The 15,698-nt window shown below is 46.5% G+C and overlaps 1 protein-coding gene across 9 annotated transcripts in view; it reads left to right on the top strand.

The window, feature by feature from the left end:
• Positions 1 to 15,698, top strand: part of LOC132395288 (riboflavin transporter 2-like) — a 38,107-nt gene that overhangs the window by 3,834 nt on the left and 18,575 nt on the right. Inside the window, exons 1-2 of one of the 9 annotated variants that reach the window (XM_059971652.1) lie at positions 14 to 37; positions 5,894 to 5,995. The exons of 2 other annotated variants lie outside the window; for them this stretch is intronic. Coding sequence is in view for 1 of the 7 variants with exons in the window: in XM_059971648.1 (XP_059827631.1) it covers positions 13,296 to 13,392 (97 nt within the window). In the remaining 6 variants the exon portion in view is untranslated. Of the gene's footprint in view, positions 1 to 13; positions 38 to 5,893; positions 5,996 to 7,113; positions 7,241 to 12,945; positions 13,146 to 13,214; positions 13,393 to 15,698 lie in introns of those variants that run through there. 6 more of the 9 variants (XM_059971651.1, XM_059971655.1, XM_059971649.1 and 3 more) reach the window with 6 other exon arrangements.

Here is a 15,698-nt window from a genome sequence, read left to right as displayed (position 1 = left end):
TTTCACCCTGAAGTTTCGGACCCTCTCCCCTTCGCAGGTACGTTCAAGCTAGTCGCAGCGCCTCAGAAATACGTCGCTGCTGATTTTTTAAAATGTTGTTCTTTAGCAATGACCCGCACTTTCTCAAAGATGGGTGCAGCACACACACACGCGGTGCTGGAGGAAGTCAGCAGGTCTGGCAACATGTAAGCAATGGGAAAACCTGTTTATCCCTCTCCATGGACGCTGCCTGACCTGTCGAGTTGCTCCAGCATTTTGTGTGTGGTGCATTGAGTGGCGGAGAAGATTCGATGGGCCAAATGGCCTAATTCTGCTCCTATATCTTATGGTCCCCAAAATACACTTTCCATTCATCATGTCCTTTAATTCCAAAACAATAACTGGCGAGGTTCAATGGAAGAATCCTTCCGGGTTGAATGGAGGATTATCTTCAGTTCCTGGAATCTCCTTGGTAACCCTGGATTTTTGGCAAATCGCCGCTGTGAGCTGGAGTGCAAAAACTGTACTTACAGACTCGACAAGCGGCGGCTCTGACCTCAGATCGGAATCAGAATGTTTATCATCACCGACATAGGTCGTGAAATTTGTCTTGCGGCAGTAATCCGTCGCAATACATAAAATTCTATAAGTTACAAAAAGAAATGTATTGAAATAAATGCACCGTGCAAAAAGGGCGACCATTCAGAAATATTCATTCAGTAATGGGAGGGCCGATGAAACCACGTGCAGTTTCATTCCCAATTATGAATGAATATGTACTGCTCTGGAGAATGTGGGAAAACCGGCTGATCCGCCGCATTTCTCAATAATAAGAACATTATCAAAGAGGGGAGTGATAAAACTTTATAACGAGACAAAGATCAGATAGATTGCTGCTTTGGTACTGGGGTAGCCATCTATCCCTTAACTCAACCACACTCCCGCCCCGTATCCTTCCCAGAGAGCTGTGTAGGGTCACAGTGAACTCGATATATCAATCGTTCGAGTGTTTGACGGCTTCTACTCGCTGGAGTTTAGAAAAGGGGGTGGGGGAGGGGGGAAATCTCATTGAAACCTCTTGAATATTGAAAGGCCTAGATAGAGCAGGTGCCTTAAGGTTGTTGTAGTGGTGATAAGCTCCCATTGCCTATTAAATGCTCCCAAAGGTGTGTGCCTCAATTAGCCTCTGACAACCAAGTCCAGCTCCTGGCCTTCATGTGTGTCTCAACTACTAAGCCTGGCGTAAAGTTCAACACTGACAGGTAACTCCTGTAATGCCACTGGTGCCAAACTCTGCCGTTCCTTTGGATTCATCTGCTGTGTGGAGAGGGGGAGCCTATTGCTTGTTCTCCATTTTGTTAATTGTGTATTTAGATAGCTAGGATACAACAACCATGGTCAACTCTGACCAATGGAGGCCTACCAGACAGAGTGGATGTGGAGAGGATATTTCCTATAGTGGGAGAGTCTATGACCAGAGGACACAGATAGAGTGGATGTGGAGAGGATGTTTCCTATAGTGGGAGAGTCTATGACCAGAGGACACAGATAGAGTGGATGTGGAGAGGATGTTTCCTATAGTGGGAGAGTCTATGACCAGAGGACACAGATAGAGTGGATGTGGAGAGGATGTTTCCTATAGTGGGAGAGTCTATGACCAGAGGACACAGATAGAGTGGATGTGGAGAGGATGTTTCCTATAGTGGGAGAGTCTATGACCAGAGGACACAGATAGAGTGGATTTGGAGAGGATGTTTCCTATAGTGGGCGAGTCTAGAACCAGAGGACACAGATAGAGTGGCTGTGGAGAGGATGTTTCCTATCATGGGGGAGTCTAGGACCAGAGGACACAGATAGAGTGGCTGTGGAGAGGATGTTTCCTATAGTGGGCGAGTCTAGAACCAGAGGACACAGATAGAGTGGCTGTGGAGAGGATGTTTCTTATAGTGTGTGAGTCTAGAACCACAGATAGAGTGGATGTGGAGAGGATGTTTCTTATAGTGGGCAAGTCTAGAACCAGATGACACAGATAGAGTGGATGTGGAGAGGATGTTTTCTATAGAGGGCGAGTCTAGAACCAGAGGACACAGATAGAGTGGATGTGGAGAGGATGTTTCCTATAGTGAGCGAGTCTAGAACCAGAGGACACAGATAGAATGGCTGTGGAGAGGATGTTTCCTATAGTGGGGGAATCTCAGACCAGAGGACACAGATAGAGTGGATGTGGAGAGGATGTTTCCTATAGTGGGCGAGTCTCAGACCAGAGGACACAGATAGAGAGGCTGTGGAGAGGATGTTTCCTATAGTGGGGGAGTCTCAGACCAGAGGACGCAGATAGAATGGCTGTGGAGAGGATGTTTCCTATAGTGGGGGAATCTCAGACCAGAGGACACAGATAGAGAGGCTGTGGAGAGGATGTTTCCTATAGTGGGGGAATCTCAGACCAGAGGACACAGATAGAGTGGTTGTGGAGAGGATGTTTCCTATAGTGGGCGAGTCTAGAACCAGAGGACACAGTTAGAGTGGCTGTGGAGAGGATGTTTCCTATAGTGGGCGAGTCTCAGACCAGAGGACACAGATAGAGTGGATGTGGAGAGGATGTTTCCGATAGTGGGCGAGTCTAGAACCAGAGGACAGAGATAGAGTGGCTGTGGAGAGGATGTTTCCTATAGTGGGCGAGTCTAGAACCAGAGGGCACAGTCTCAGATTACAAGGTTATCGCTTTAGAACAGAGATGAGGAGGGATTTCTTATGGACAAGGCACTGTGTAATGATTTGATATGTATGAACAGTATGCAAAATAAACTTTTCACTGTGTGTGATAATATACCAATAGAATCAGAATCAGGTTTATTATCACCAGCTTGTGACGTGAAATTTGTTCACTTAGCAGCAGCAGTACATAGTACATAATACATAATCTAGCAGAGAAAAAATAATAAATAAAATAAAATAATAAATAAACAAGTAAATCAATTACGCCCATTGAATAGATTTTTTAAAATGTGCAAAAATAGAAATACTGTATATTAAAAAAGTGAGGTAGTGTCCAAAGCTTCAATGTCCATTTAGGAATCAGATGGCAGAGGGAAAGAAGCTGTTCCTGAATCGCTGAGTGTGTGCCTTCAGGCTTCTGTATCTCCTACCTGATGGTAACAGTGAGAAAAGGGCATGCCCTGGGTGCTGGAGGTCTGAAATAATGGACGCTGCCTTTCTGAGACACCGCTCCCTGAAGATGTCCTGGGTACTTTGTAGGCTAGTACCCAAGATGGAGCTGACTAGATTTACAACCTTCTGCAGGTTCTTTTGGGCCTGTGCAGTAGCCCCTCCATACCAGCCAGTGATGCAGCCTGTCAGAATGCTCTCCACAGTACAATTAAAGAAGTTTTTGAGTGTGTTAACATGCTAAATCTCTTCAAACTCCTAATAAAGAATAGCCACTATCTTGCCTTCTTTATAACTACATTGATATGTTGGGACCAGGTTAGATCCTCAGCGATCTTGACACCCAGAAACTTGAAACTGCTCACTCTCTCCACTTCTGATCCCTCTGAGGATTGGTATGTGTTCCTTCGTCTTACCCTTCCTGAAGTCCACAATCAGCTCTTTCGTCTTACTGATGTTGAGTGCCAGGTTGTTGCCATGACACCATTCCACTAGTTGGCATATCTCACTCCTGTACGCCCTCTCGTCACCACCTGACTTCTGGGTCATCGCTAATACCCAGAGAGGGTGGTGAATCTGTGGAACTCATTGTCACAGAAGACTGTGGAGGCCAAGTCATTGGGTACAGTATATTTAAAGTAGAAGTGGATAGGTTCTTGATTAGTTAGGATGTCAAAGGTTACAGGGAGAAAGCAGGAGAGGGAAAATAAATCAGCCAATGCAGAGCAGACTTGATGGGCTGAATGGCCTGATTCTGTCCCTCTGTCCTGTGGTGTTCTGCTTAGGGCACAGCTTCCAACACCATGTGTATGGGTGCTTACAAACTTCACGACATATGCCAGTGATATTAAACCTGATTCTGATGCTCTCTAGTAAATATTTGAGATTGGTGAAGAAAGTAAAAGTTCACGGATCAGAGGGAATGTGGGGAGTTGGATTAACAATTTGCTCAGATATAGAAAGTAAAGGGTAATGATTGACAGATGCTTTAGTGACCGGACAGCTGTGTGCAGAGGGGCTCAATACATGCTCCTGTGCCTTTCTCTTAAAAGTATCTGCCTCCACCTCCACCCAAGGCACCCACCACTCTCAGTGTAAAAAAAATTGCCCCTCATACCTCCTTTGAAATTCTCGCCTTTCACCTTAAATGTATATCCTCTGGGACTGGACATCTCAACCCTGTGAGAAAGAACCCCCTGCACTGAACATTGAACAGGACAGCAGAGGAATCTGAATCAGGTTTATTATGACTGACATATGTCATAAAATGTGATGTTTTGTGGCAGCAATGCATTGCAACACATCAAAATAACCATAAGTTACAAAATAAATAAACTGTGTAAAAGACAAAAGAAATCTGAGAACGCATAGAAAAAAGCTCTTCTTAAAACTTTGAGTGTGTGTCTTCAGGCTCCTGTACCTCCTCTCTGATGGTAGCGATGAGAAGAGTGGTGGGTCCTGGGTGATGGGGGTTCTTAAAGATGGCTGCCGCCTCCTTGAGGCACTGCTTTTCGAAGGTGTCCTCGATGCTGGGAGGCTGGTGTCCACGATGGAGTTGGCTGAGTTTACAGCTTTCTGCAGCTTTTCTGATCCTGTGCATTGGAGCCTCCATGCCAGACGGTGATGTAGTCAGTCAGAATACTCTACGTGCTACGATGGCTGTACTGAACGATGCCATTTTAAAACGAACCCCATTTGTCTGCACATCCTTTCCCAACCTGTTCATGTGCCTCTTCGATGATGCTATCATATCTTGATGCTACTTTATTTAGAGATACACCATCGTAACAGCCCTTCTGGCCGAACGAGCCCACACCGCCCAGCTACACCCACGTGATCAATTAGCTGGTATGCCCTTGGAATATGGAAGGAAACTGGAGCACCCAGAGGAAACCCACACACTCACAAATGTTTTACAGACTCGGAGGAACTGAACCCATGTCCCTGGCGCTGTAAGGCTACGCTACCATATTGTCCCTAAATTTCTGCTTCATATTGTGTCAACAAGTAAACCCCTCTGCATCCTGTCCAACCCTTCCACGCCTTTCCTGTAATGTGGCAACCAGAATTAACTGCAATACTCCAGCTGTGGCCTAATCAAGGATGCAGCATAATAAAACTGAAAGAGACCCTTCAGCCCACTGGGTCAATGCTATCCCTCATCCATATTTCTATGAATCCTACTTGTCAGCATTAACTCCACATCCTTCTTTTCCTTAAGAAGTTTAACAGGATGCTTCCTGGATGAGAGGGTATGCGTTTGTACAATGTCCTGCGTATGTTACTCAAAATGGCTTCTATGGTTTGTTACGAGCAGGAATGCTTCTTTGTCGGATAAGTGTTTCTCTCGCCGTTGTTTCACTTTAGGATGGCTGATATGGTAATTGTATTCATTTGTTAATCAATGGGGAATGTTATTGTGTCTTGCGATGCTGGGAACTTGGGGGAGGGGTTTTCGCGGGTTTTTGGTGGGAGGAGGAGGCCGAGGAAGACGCCGAGGAAGGTGGACGTGTACTGGACTGCTCGTAAGACCACCGGGGTGGTCCCAGGTGCGACGGTCGGATGGGTCGATTGGTTCGTTGATTGAGCTCCAACGAGTGCACTAAACAGACTGAACTTTGATAAGTTGGCGCCTTTTGTTTTTTTCCTTTTATATATATATAGTACTGCCTACTACTCTTTTAATTTTAGTAAACTCTTTAAAGTGTATTTCATAACGGTATTTGTTGTGGATTTGATACTGTTGCAGGCGCGAGGCATAAACTCGATTCTCACAGCACCTGCATGTACGGGAGGTGGGTTGGTTAGTGGCTGGAACTCCGTTTCCCCTAGACATATACCAGCCTTTTGGGTAAGTGTTACACGTTGAATAAACGCAAGAGGTTGAATAAATGTGCGTTGTTTACTTTGGCCGGAGGAGGCTGAGGGGGGGATCTGATAGAGGTTTATAAGATTATGAGAGGCAGAGATAGAGTAGACAGAGAGTACCTTTCTCCCAGGGTTGAAATGTCTAATACCAGAGGGCATGTATTAAAGGTGCAAAGGGGTAATTTCAAAGGAGATGGGAGGGGAGAGTGCTGGGCACTGCCTGGGGTGGTGGTAGAGGCAGATACATTAGGGTCTTCTAAGGGATGTTTAGCTAAGCACACGAATGGGGGAGAAATGGAAGGATATGGGTATTGAGTAGGCAAAGTGGACTAGTTTAGTTGGCCATGTGGTTACTAATTTAATTGGTTCGGCACAACTTTGTGGGCTGAAGGGCCTGTTCCTGTGCTGTACTGGTCTGTATTCCATGTAAATTTATTATCAAAGAAGATATATGTTACCATATACTATTTTGAGATTCATTTGTAGTGAGATGCTGAAGATGTTCTATCGGTCAGTTGTGGAGAGCGCCCTCTTCTTTGTGGTGGCGTGCTGGGGAGGCAGCATTAAGAAGAGGGACGCCTCACGTCTTAATAAGCTGGTAAGGAAGGCGGGCTCTGTCGTGGGCACAGAACTGGAGAGTATGACATCGGTGGCAGAGTGGAGGGCGCTGAGTGGGCTACGGTCAATCATGGAAAACCCTGAACATCCTCTGCACAGCACCATCCAGAGACAGAGAAGCAGCTTCAGCGGCAGGTTGCTGTCAATGCAATGCTCCTCAGACAGGATGAAGAGATCATTACTCCCCAACGCCATTCGGCTCTACAATTCAACCACCAGGGGCAAGACATGTTAAAGTGCCGGGGTTAGGACTGAGCTTAAGTTACCACTCAATGCACTTTAGTAACTATTTAAGAACTTTTTAAAAGCTATTTATTAAAGCTTTTTGGGAGGGTGATTTTAGATGCATATCATATTTATATTGTTAAATACTTATGTAATTAGTTTTGCTACAATAAGTGTATGGGACACTGGGAAAAATGTTGAATTTCCCCTTGAGGATGAATAAAGTATCTATCTATCTATCTATTTTCTTGTGGGCATTTACAGGAAAATAAATACAATAGAATTTATGAAAAACTACACATAAACGAATACTGACAAACAGTGTGCAGAAGACTGTGCAGATAAGCAGAGAATATGAGTTGTGAAGAGTCGGTTCAGAGTTGAGGTGAGTGTGTTTATCCGCACTGGTTTAGGAGCCTGATGGTTGAAGGGTAATAACTGTTCCTGAACATGGTGGTGTGGGACCTGAGGCTTCTAGACCTCCTGCCTGCAGTATTAGTGAGAAGAGAGCATGACCTGGATGGTGGGGATCTTTGACGATGGTGGCTGCGCTCCATGTAAATGTTCTCAATGGTGGAGAGGGATTTTCCTGTGATGTACAGTGCACACTTTCTGTAATATTTTCCATTCCTGGGCGTTGGTGTTTCCTTACCAGGCCACGATGCAGCCGGTCAGGATACTCTCCACTGTTTGTCAAAGTTTTCGGTGAAATGCAGGGTCAAGGTAAACTTCTAAGGATGTAGTCATGCTGTGATGGCACCTACATGCTGGTCCCAGAACAGATCCCCTGATGTGGTAACACTGAGAAATATAAAGTTACAGGCCCTCGCCACCTCCATTCCCCTGGCTTCCTCCTCCTGTAGTCAATAATCAGCTCTTGGGTTTTGCTGGAGTTGAGTGAGAGGTTGTCACGGCATCACTCAGTCAGATTTTCAATCTCGCTCCTGTACGCAGTCTAAGGCTGCCGTGCTTTTATGCATCCCTTAGCCCCCTTTGTTTCAGGGAAAGCAGTCCCAGCCTGTCCAGTCCCTCCTTATAACTCAAGCCCTCTAGTCCAGGCAACCCCTTGTGACTCTGTTCCCTATCTCCTTGAACTTCATCACATCCTTCGGCTACCAGAACTATTAGAGCAGTCTGACCAAGGATTTGTAACAGCTCTAACATGACATCCCAGCTCTTGTACTCAGCATCACCCTGATGAAGGCCAACCTACTATACACTTCCCTCATCGCCTTGTCAACCTGCGTTGCTGCTTCAGTACAGATTCAAGATTGTTAAATTTCAGTTTCAGTGCACGAGTGTAAAGGGAAACAAAATAATTGCTACTCTGGATCCAATGCAGCACAAAAAACACAGTAATAAAAAAACACAATGAATGTAAATACACAAGATCGCTTCGATACACAGATTGATCATTTGTCCATAAAGTGATGCTAGCCCCGGGAGTGTCTGTACTTAAGATGACTGACAGGAAATGATAAAGTCATGGTGGTTGGGGGTGTGGAGGGGTGGGTTAGTGGGTAGGGGTGTTGATCAGCCTTGCTGCTTGGGATAAGTAACTGTTTCTGAGTCTGGTGGTCCTGGTGTGGATGCTACGTAGCCTCCTCCCTGATGGGAGTGGGACAGACAGCCCGTGAGCAGGGTGGGTGGGATCCTTCATGATGGCCCTGTTCCAGCACCCTTCTGTATACAGGCTGGTGCTGGCAATGCGTTGGGCAGTTTTGACCAGTCTGTCTGCTGCAGTGCAGATTCCGTACCAAGCAGTGATGCAGTTTGCTAGGATGCTCTCTACTGCACATCTGTAGCACGACGTCAGAGTAGTCATCTGCTGGATTTGGCTGAGAGTACAAATAGAGGCCATGGGTTGAGGGTAAAAGGTTTAAGTGAAAATATTTAATTGGAACCTGAAGAGTAACTTCTTCACTTAGAGGTGGAATGAGCTGCCAGCGGAAGTGGTGGGTGCGAGTTCAATTGTAACGTTTAAGAGACTTTTGGATGGGAGGGGTAAGGTCAGTGGGACAAGGCAGAATAACAGTTTGGCATGGACTAGGTGGGCTGAAGGGCCTGTTTCTATGTTGAAGTGTTCTATAACTCTATGGTAGATCCAGATTTGATTGAGATATTTAAGGGAAGTTTGGATAAGTACATGCATTGCTTGAGAAGGGTATGGTGGGCAGGCCAATGGGATCAGGCAGGAGACGGGGTCAGCATGCAATAGATGGACTGCAAGTCCTGTTTCTGCAGGGCTCTGTGACTCTAAACTGTGTGGAGGACAGAACAGTGCAGCAAAGGAACAGGCCTTTTGGTCGAAAAAGTAAATCAATAATCGAATGGCCCACTAGACTAATGTCTTCTGCCTGCACAATGTCCATGTCCCCCACTTTCCTCACATCTATATTATTTGAAAAGCCACTAATTTATCAGCCTCCACCACCACCCCAGCAGTGCATTCAAGGCACCCACTTCTATGTTTACAAAAAACCTTGCCCCCCTCCCACGTCTCGTGTACTTGTAGCCTGAGGTCTCACAGTTCGACAACGCTCCGCAGGGCCCTGCCATTCGTTGTTTGTGCCATGACCTGGTTTAGCTCCCTGAATTGCGTCAGTTTGCACTGGTCCGAGTTAAATCAATAATCGAATGGCCGGGTGAGTCAGGTGGGAACACCAGTGTCCTGTCCTTGAGTAACTCTCACTGTTCTGAGAATTACTTATGTTGACGCAGTAATTTCCAGCAAACTGTTGACAATCAGGTTTCATATCACTGTTTGAAATCTGTTGTTTTGTGTCAGCAGTACATTGCAATACATAATTTTAAAAAACTATAAATCACAATAAGAAACATAGATATAAATTCAGTAAGTACTAGAGCAGTGGAGGTTGAGGGGAGATAAGAGAGGCATAGACAGAGTGGACAGAGAGCATCTGTTTCTCAGGGTTGCAATGTCTAATACCAGAGGACATGCATTGAAGGGAGAGGGGGTAGGTTCAAAGGGGACATGAGGGGTAAGATTTTTCACTCAGAGTGGAAAATGAGATGAAGAATCCTTGAAAGTGAGTCCACAAGTTGTGGGAACATTTCAGTGATTGGGTGAGTGAAATTGAGTGAAGTTATCCCCTCTGGTTCTACAGCCTGATGGTTGAGAGGCGATAACTGTTCCTGAACCTGGTGGTGTGAGTCCTGAACCTTCCGGATGGCAGCAGCTGAAGAGATCGTGGCCCGGGTGGTGGGGGTCCCTGACGATGGATGGCAGCAACTGAAGAGATCGTGGCCCGGGTGGTGGGGGTCCCTGACGATGGATGGCAGCAGCTGAAGAGATCGTGGCCTGGGTGGTGGGGGTCCCTGACGATGGATGGCAGCAGCTGAAGAGATCGTGGCCTGGGTGGTGGGGGTCCCTGGCGATGGATGACAGCAGCTGAAGAGATCGTGGCCTGGGTGGTGGGGGTCCCTGACGATGGATGGCAGCAGCTGAAGAGATCGTGGCCTGGGTGATGGGGGTCCCTGACAATGGATGGCAGCAGCTGAAGAGATCGTGGCCTGGGTGGTGGGGGTCCCTGACAATGGATGGCAGCAGCTGAAGAGATCGTGGCCTGGGTGGTGGGGGTCCCTGATGATGGATGCTGCTTTCCTGCATCAAAACTTCATTGCATGTGTGTCTTCAGGCTCCCGTGCCTCCTCGTTGTCTACCAAAGGCAATCTTGTTACAGTTTGTAACTTGAAGTCCCCATCTATCTTTGACCTTGAACCTGACGAAGCTAAATCTTGCTGAATTCCGATGGCAGGAGAAATCTGTTATGTTTCATTCCTTTGGACGAGCAGAATCAGGCTTATTATCACGGACATGTGAAATTTACTGCGTTGTGGCCCAGTACAGTGCAAAAAGTAAACATTACTTTAAGTTACGGTGTGGTACCATCAGGCAGAGAATGAGCAGAATTAGGCCATTCAGCCCATCAAATCTGCTCCACCATTCTCTCTATCCTGTGTTTCCACCGGGTGCCTCAGTTAACTCCCACATTCCAAAGACATTTGGGTTAGGGTTACTGGTTTGTGGCCAAATGCTACGTCAGTGTTGAAGGTGTGATGACACTTGCAAGCTTCTCAGTATTATCTTTGTGACCCCAACAGCCAGGACATGCTCTCTTCTAGCTGCTGCCAATGGGACAGGAGCCTCAAGACTCACACCACCAGGTTTAGGAACAGGTATTACCCCTCAACCATCAGACTCTTGAACCAGAGGGGATGACTTCACTCAACGTCACTCACCCTCTCATTGAACTGTTCCCACAACCTATGGACTCACTTTCAAGGATTCTTCATCTCATGTTCTCACTATTTGTTGCTTATTTGTTTATTATTATTATTTCTTTCTTTTGTATTTGCACAGTTCGTTGTCTTTTGCATGCTAGCTGTCAAAGTCCAAAGTAAATCTATTATCAAAGTACATATATGTCACTGTATACGACCCTTGTATATCAGTCACCATATTTCAATCCCAGAATGATTCTGGGAATGAAAGGGTTAATGCACGAGGAGCATTTGTTGGCTCTAGGCCTGTACTCACAGGAGTTTACAAGGATGAGGTTGGTGGTGGGGGGACGGGGCGTGGAATCTCATTGAAACCGATTGAATATCGAAAGACTTAGATAGCGTGGATGTGGAGAGGATGTTCCCTGCAATGGGAGATTCTAGGATCAGAGAGCCCAGCCTCAGAATAGAGGGACATCCATTTAGAACAGAGATGACAAGGAATTTCTTTAGCCAGAGGGTGGTAAATCTGTTGAATTCATTGCCATGGATGGCTGTGGAGGCCAAGTCATTGAATATATTTAAAGTGGAGCTAGATAGATTCTTGATTAGTCAGGACACCAAAGGTTGCGGGAAGAAGGCAGGAGAATGGGGTTGAAAGAGGTAATAAATCAGCCATGATTGAATAGCGGGGTAGATTCAAATGGCCTATTGGTCCTTACATTTCAACCCTGGAAAAAAGATCATCTATCCTATCTTATAGGCATCCATCAGTCTCATGAGACCATGGATCTGCGCCTTGGAAGGTTTCCAGGGCGCAGGCCTGGGCAGGGTTGTATGGGAGGCCGGCAGTTGCCCAAGCTGCAAGCCTTCCCCTCTCCACACCACTGATGTTGTCCAAGGGAAGGGCACTAGGACCCAAGCAGCTTGGCACTGGTGTCGTCGCAGAGCAATGTGTGGTTAAGGACACAAACACGCTGCCTCAGCTGAGGCTCGAACCAGTGACCTTCAGGTTACTAGTCTGATGCCTTGTCCACTAGGACATGCGCCAACACAATCCTATCGTATCTATGTCTCTCATAATCTTACAAAACTCTATCAGATTGCCCCTTAGCCTTCACCACACCAGGTTTTTCCAACCTCTCGATATGGCTCATACCTTCTAATTCATGCAGTATCCTGACGAATCCCTCTCCAAATCCTCTGATAACAGCCTCTTCCTTGAGATTGGGAGACTAATGAATACCCTGCCACCGCCAAGGTCTCGTCACTAGGACAGCGAGCTGTTTACTGTTTACCTGTGCTGAATTTTATTAACTTATTTATGGTAATACTTTGGTTTATGTGCTGTGTGTGACATATGTTTTGTAGGCACACTGTGGTCCGGAGGAATGTTGTTTCGTTAGGTTGTATATATGTACAGTCAGATGACAATGAACTTGAACCTGATAACCAGAACAGGCTCAGGGGTTTAAATCACCTTCTCCTGCCCACTGGAATTTTAATTCTTCTTAAGTCCATTATCCATACTGGGGCATAGGCCACTGACACCAGTTCACCAAGTTCCTCAATCCTGGGTCAGTAGAAGGTCGATCGCCCCTGTGGCTTCCAATTTCACCACATGACTTCATACATCTTCTAGGCGAAGATCCTTCCCCTCTCAGGCGTGAGGTCCTCGGAGCTTCTGTTGGCGTTTCTGTATCTCTGGGTTTTTACGGGGGGGGGGGGGTTGCTCGCCCCACGCTTGACCCCCCTTTCACAGCGGGCTTGGGAGCGTCCTTGGCGGAGTTGGAATGTTGATACCTTGAACTTAATACAAGACAGGGATGAATCATACCTGTCCATTAACTTCAAGGTCCAAAGGAAAAGTAAATGAATCACAGGTGTATGAAGCCACTCGGTTTGTCTATAGGAGCCCGGTGTGCAGAGGGGTCACAGTCCACGGCACGGAGCAGGTGACGAGATCCAGTGGCGCTCTCAGGCAAGATGCTGTGTAAGGGTGTCGCATGGTGGGATAAGAAATAGGGGTGATCAAGTCTCTCGGGGTATGGAATAAGTGGTTCAAGAGGTGTGCGTGTGTGAGGTGATAGAGGAGGTGCTGGATGTGGGAGGGGGGAGGGTTCCAGTCTCCTCCCCACCTTCTCTCTGCGTGCGCTGCAGCTCTCAAGTCCCGCTCTGTCCTGTATCAGTATGTTATGGGGAACATGATGCCTTCCTATCAACCCACGTCCTTGTTAGCTTATCGCGGTGTTGGGTACAGATCGTACGCCCAGGGCTGGAGTCAGTCATCGGGTAAGTTTGGTTTGTGCTGACGTCTGGATTCGATATCTCCCTGGGATTTGAGTCCTGATGCTGCCGTCTGGTAAGGGACGTGTGTGTGTGTGTGTGTGTGTGTGTCTGTCTGTCTGGTTAGGCTGTGGTACAGATCCCCTGGGTGAGGCTGAGTTGCCTGGGGAGTGGTTGCCATCGACAGTGCATTAGTGAACACAGGATTTCAGAACTGAGTTTGCAGAAGACAGAGAACCTGTGTTCTGTAACAACAAAAAGAGCAACATACTCCCGTGATGAGAGGAAATTGGCAGGATGCTGAGATTTGTGGTTACACTTTGGGTTAAGGTCTACAGAAAACTGTGTTGAGGTGAAAGGAGTCGCATTTGTGGGTGTGTAGGAAAGGACTCAGATAGGGAGAGAGGAAGAATGAGAGAGACGAGAGAGAGAGAGAGAATGAGAGATGAGAGGGAGAATGAGAGAGACGAGAGAGAGAAAATGAGAGAGACGCGAGAGGGAGAATGAGAGAGAGATGAGAGAGAGAGAAAGAAAGGGAGAATGAGAGATAGAGTGAGACTGAGAGAGTGAGTGAGTAAGAGAGTGTAAGAGAGACAGAAAGAGAGGGAGTAGAGACTGAGAGGCACAGAGAGAGAGAGAAAGATAGTTAAAGAGACAATGTTAGGGAGAGAGACAGAGGCAGTGAGAGGGAGAGAGAGAGACAGTGAGCAGGAGACAGAGTATGTGTGTGTGAGAGAGAGACAGTGTTAGGGAGTGAGGCAGTGAGAGGCAGAGAGTGAGTGAAGGAGTCAGTGAGTGAGAGAGACAGAGGAAGAGAGAGAATGGGGGACTATTGGGATGGCTTAGATCTGGAAAATGAACAGGGGAGGGGTTTACTAGGTGCTGTTCAGCGTTACAATGGTTACTAGCCTTTCTGTCAAAAGCAATAGGAAAGAGGAAGTGGTGGCCACAGATTGAAGCATCCATAGGTGTACAGGGAGGGATAATTAGATAGATAGATACTTTATTCATCCCCAAGGGGAAATTCAACATTTTTCCAGTGTCCCATACACTTATTTGTAGCAATTAATCGGCCATGATGGAATGGTGGAGCAGACTCGATGGGCTGAGTGGCCTAATTTTGCTCCTCTGTCTTATGGTCTAGAATGGACAGTGAGAAAGGTTATCAAAGGGGATCTAGATCAAAGGGGAACTGGGCCAAGGAATGGCAGATGGAGTTTATTTCAGACAATTTGAGGTGTTGCACTTCAGCAAGTTAAACCAGGTCAGGACTTACACAGTGAATGGCAGGGCCCTGGAGGGTGTTGTTGTGCAGAGAGACCCAGAGCTACAAGTACATGGTTCTCTGAAATTAGAAACACAGGTTGACAGTGAGGGGAAGACAGTGTTTAGTGACTTGCCTTTTATCAGTCAGTACAGGAATTGAGGTGGCATATTGGAAGACCTGGGAATACAGATACGTAGTTCTTTGAAAGTGGTGTTGCAGGTAGGCAAGGTCGAAAACAAAACTTTTGGCACATTGGCCTTCATAAATCAATGTATTGAGTACAGGAGATGGGATTGTATGTTGAATTTTTTGAGGATGTGACTAAACACATTGATGAAGGAAGAGCCGTAGATGTAGTGTATATGGATTTCAGCAAGTCATTTGACAAGGTACCCCATACAAGGCTTATTGAGAAAGTAAGGAGGCATGGGATCCAAGGGGACATTGCTTTGTGGATCTAGAACTGGCATGCTCACAGAAGGTAAAGAGTGGTTGTAGACGGGTCATATTCTGCATGGAGGTCGGTGACCAGTGGAGTGCCTCAGGGATCTGATCTGGGACCCTTACTCTTTGTGAATTTTATAAATGACCCGGATGAGGAAGTGGAGGGATGGGTTAGTAATTTTGCCAATGACACAAAGGTTGGGGGTGTTGTGGATAGTGTGGAGAGCTGTCAGAGGTTATAATGGGACATAGATAGGATGCAAAACTGGGCTGAGAAGTGGCAGATGGAGTTCAACCCAGATAAGTGTGAAGTGGTTCATTTTGGTAATTCAAATATGATGGCAGAATATAGCATTAATGGTAAGACTCTTGGCAGTGTGGAGGATCAGAGGGATCTTGGGGTCCGAGTCCATAGGACACTCAAAGCTGCTGCACAGGTTGACTCTGTGGTTAAGAAGGCGTACGGTGCATTGGCCTTCATCAATCGTAAGATTGAGTTTAGGAGCTGTGAGGTAACGTTGCAGCTATATAGGACTCTGGTCAGACCCCACTTGGAGTACTGTGCTTAATTCTGGTTGCCTCACTATAGGAAGGATGCGGA

The sequence above is a fragment of the Hypanus sabinus genome, chromosome 6 (genome assembly GCF_030144855.1).
Source record: "Hypanus sabinus isolate sHypSab1 chromosome 6, sHypSab1.hap1, whole genome shotgun sequence".
Classification (NCBI taxonomy): domain Eukaryota; kingdom Metazoa; phylum Chordata; class Chondrichthyes; order Myliobatiformes; family Dasyatidae; genus Hypanus; species Hypanus sabinus.
Note: the sequence above shows the minus strand (reverse complement) of the source record. Positions and strands in the feature narration are given on the sequence as shown.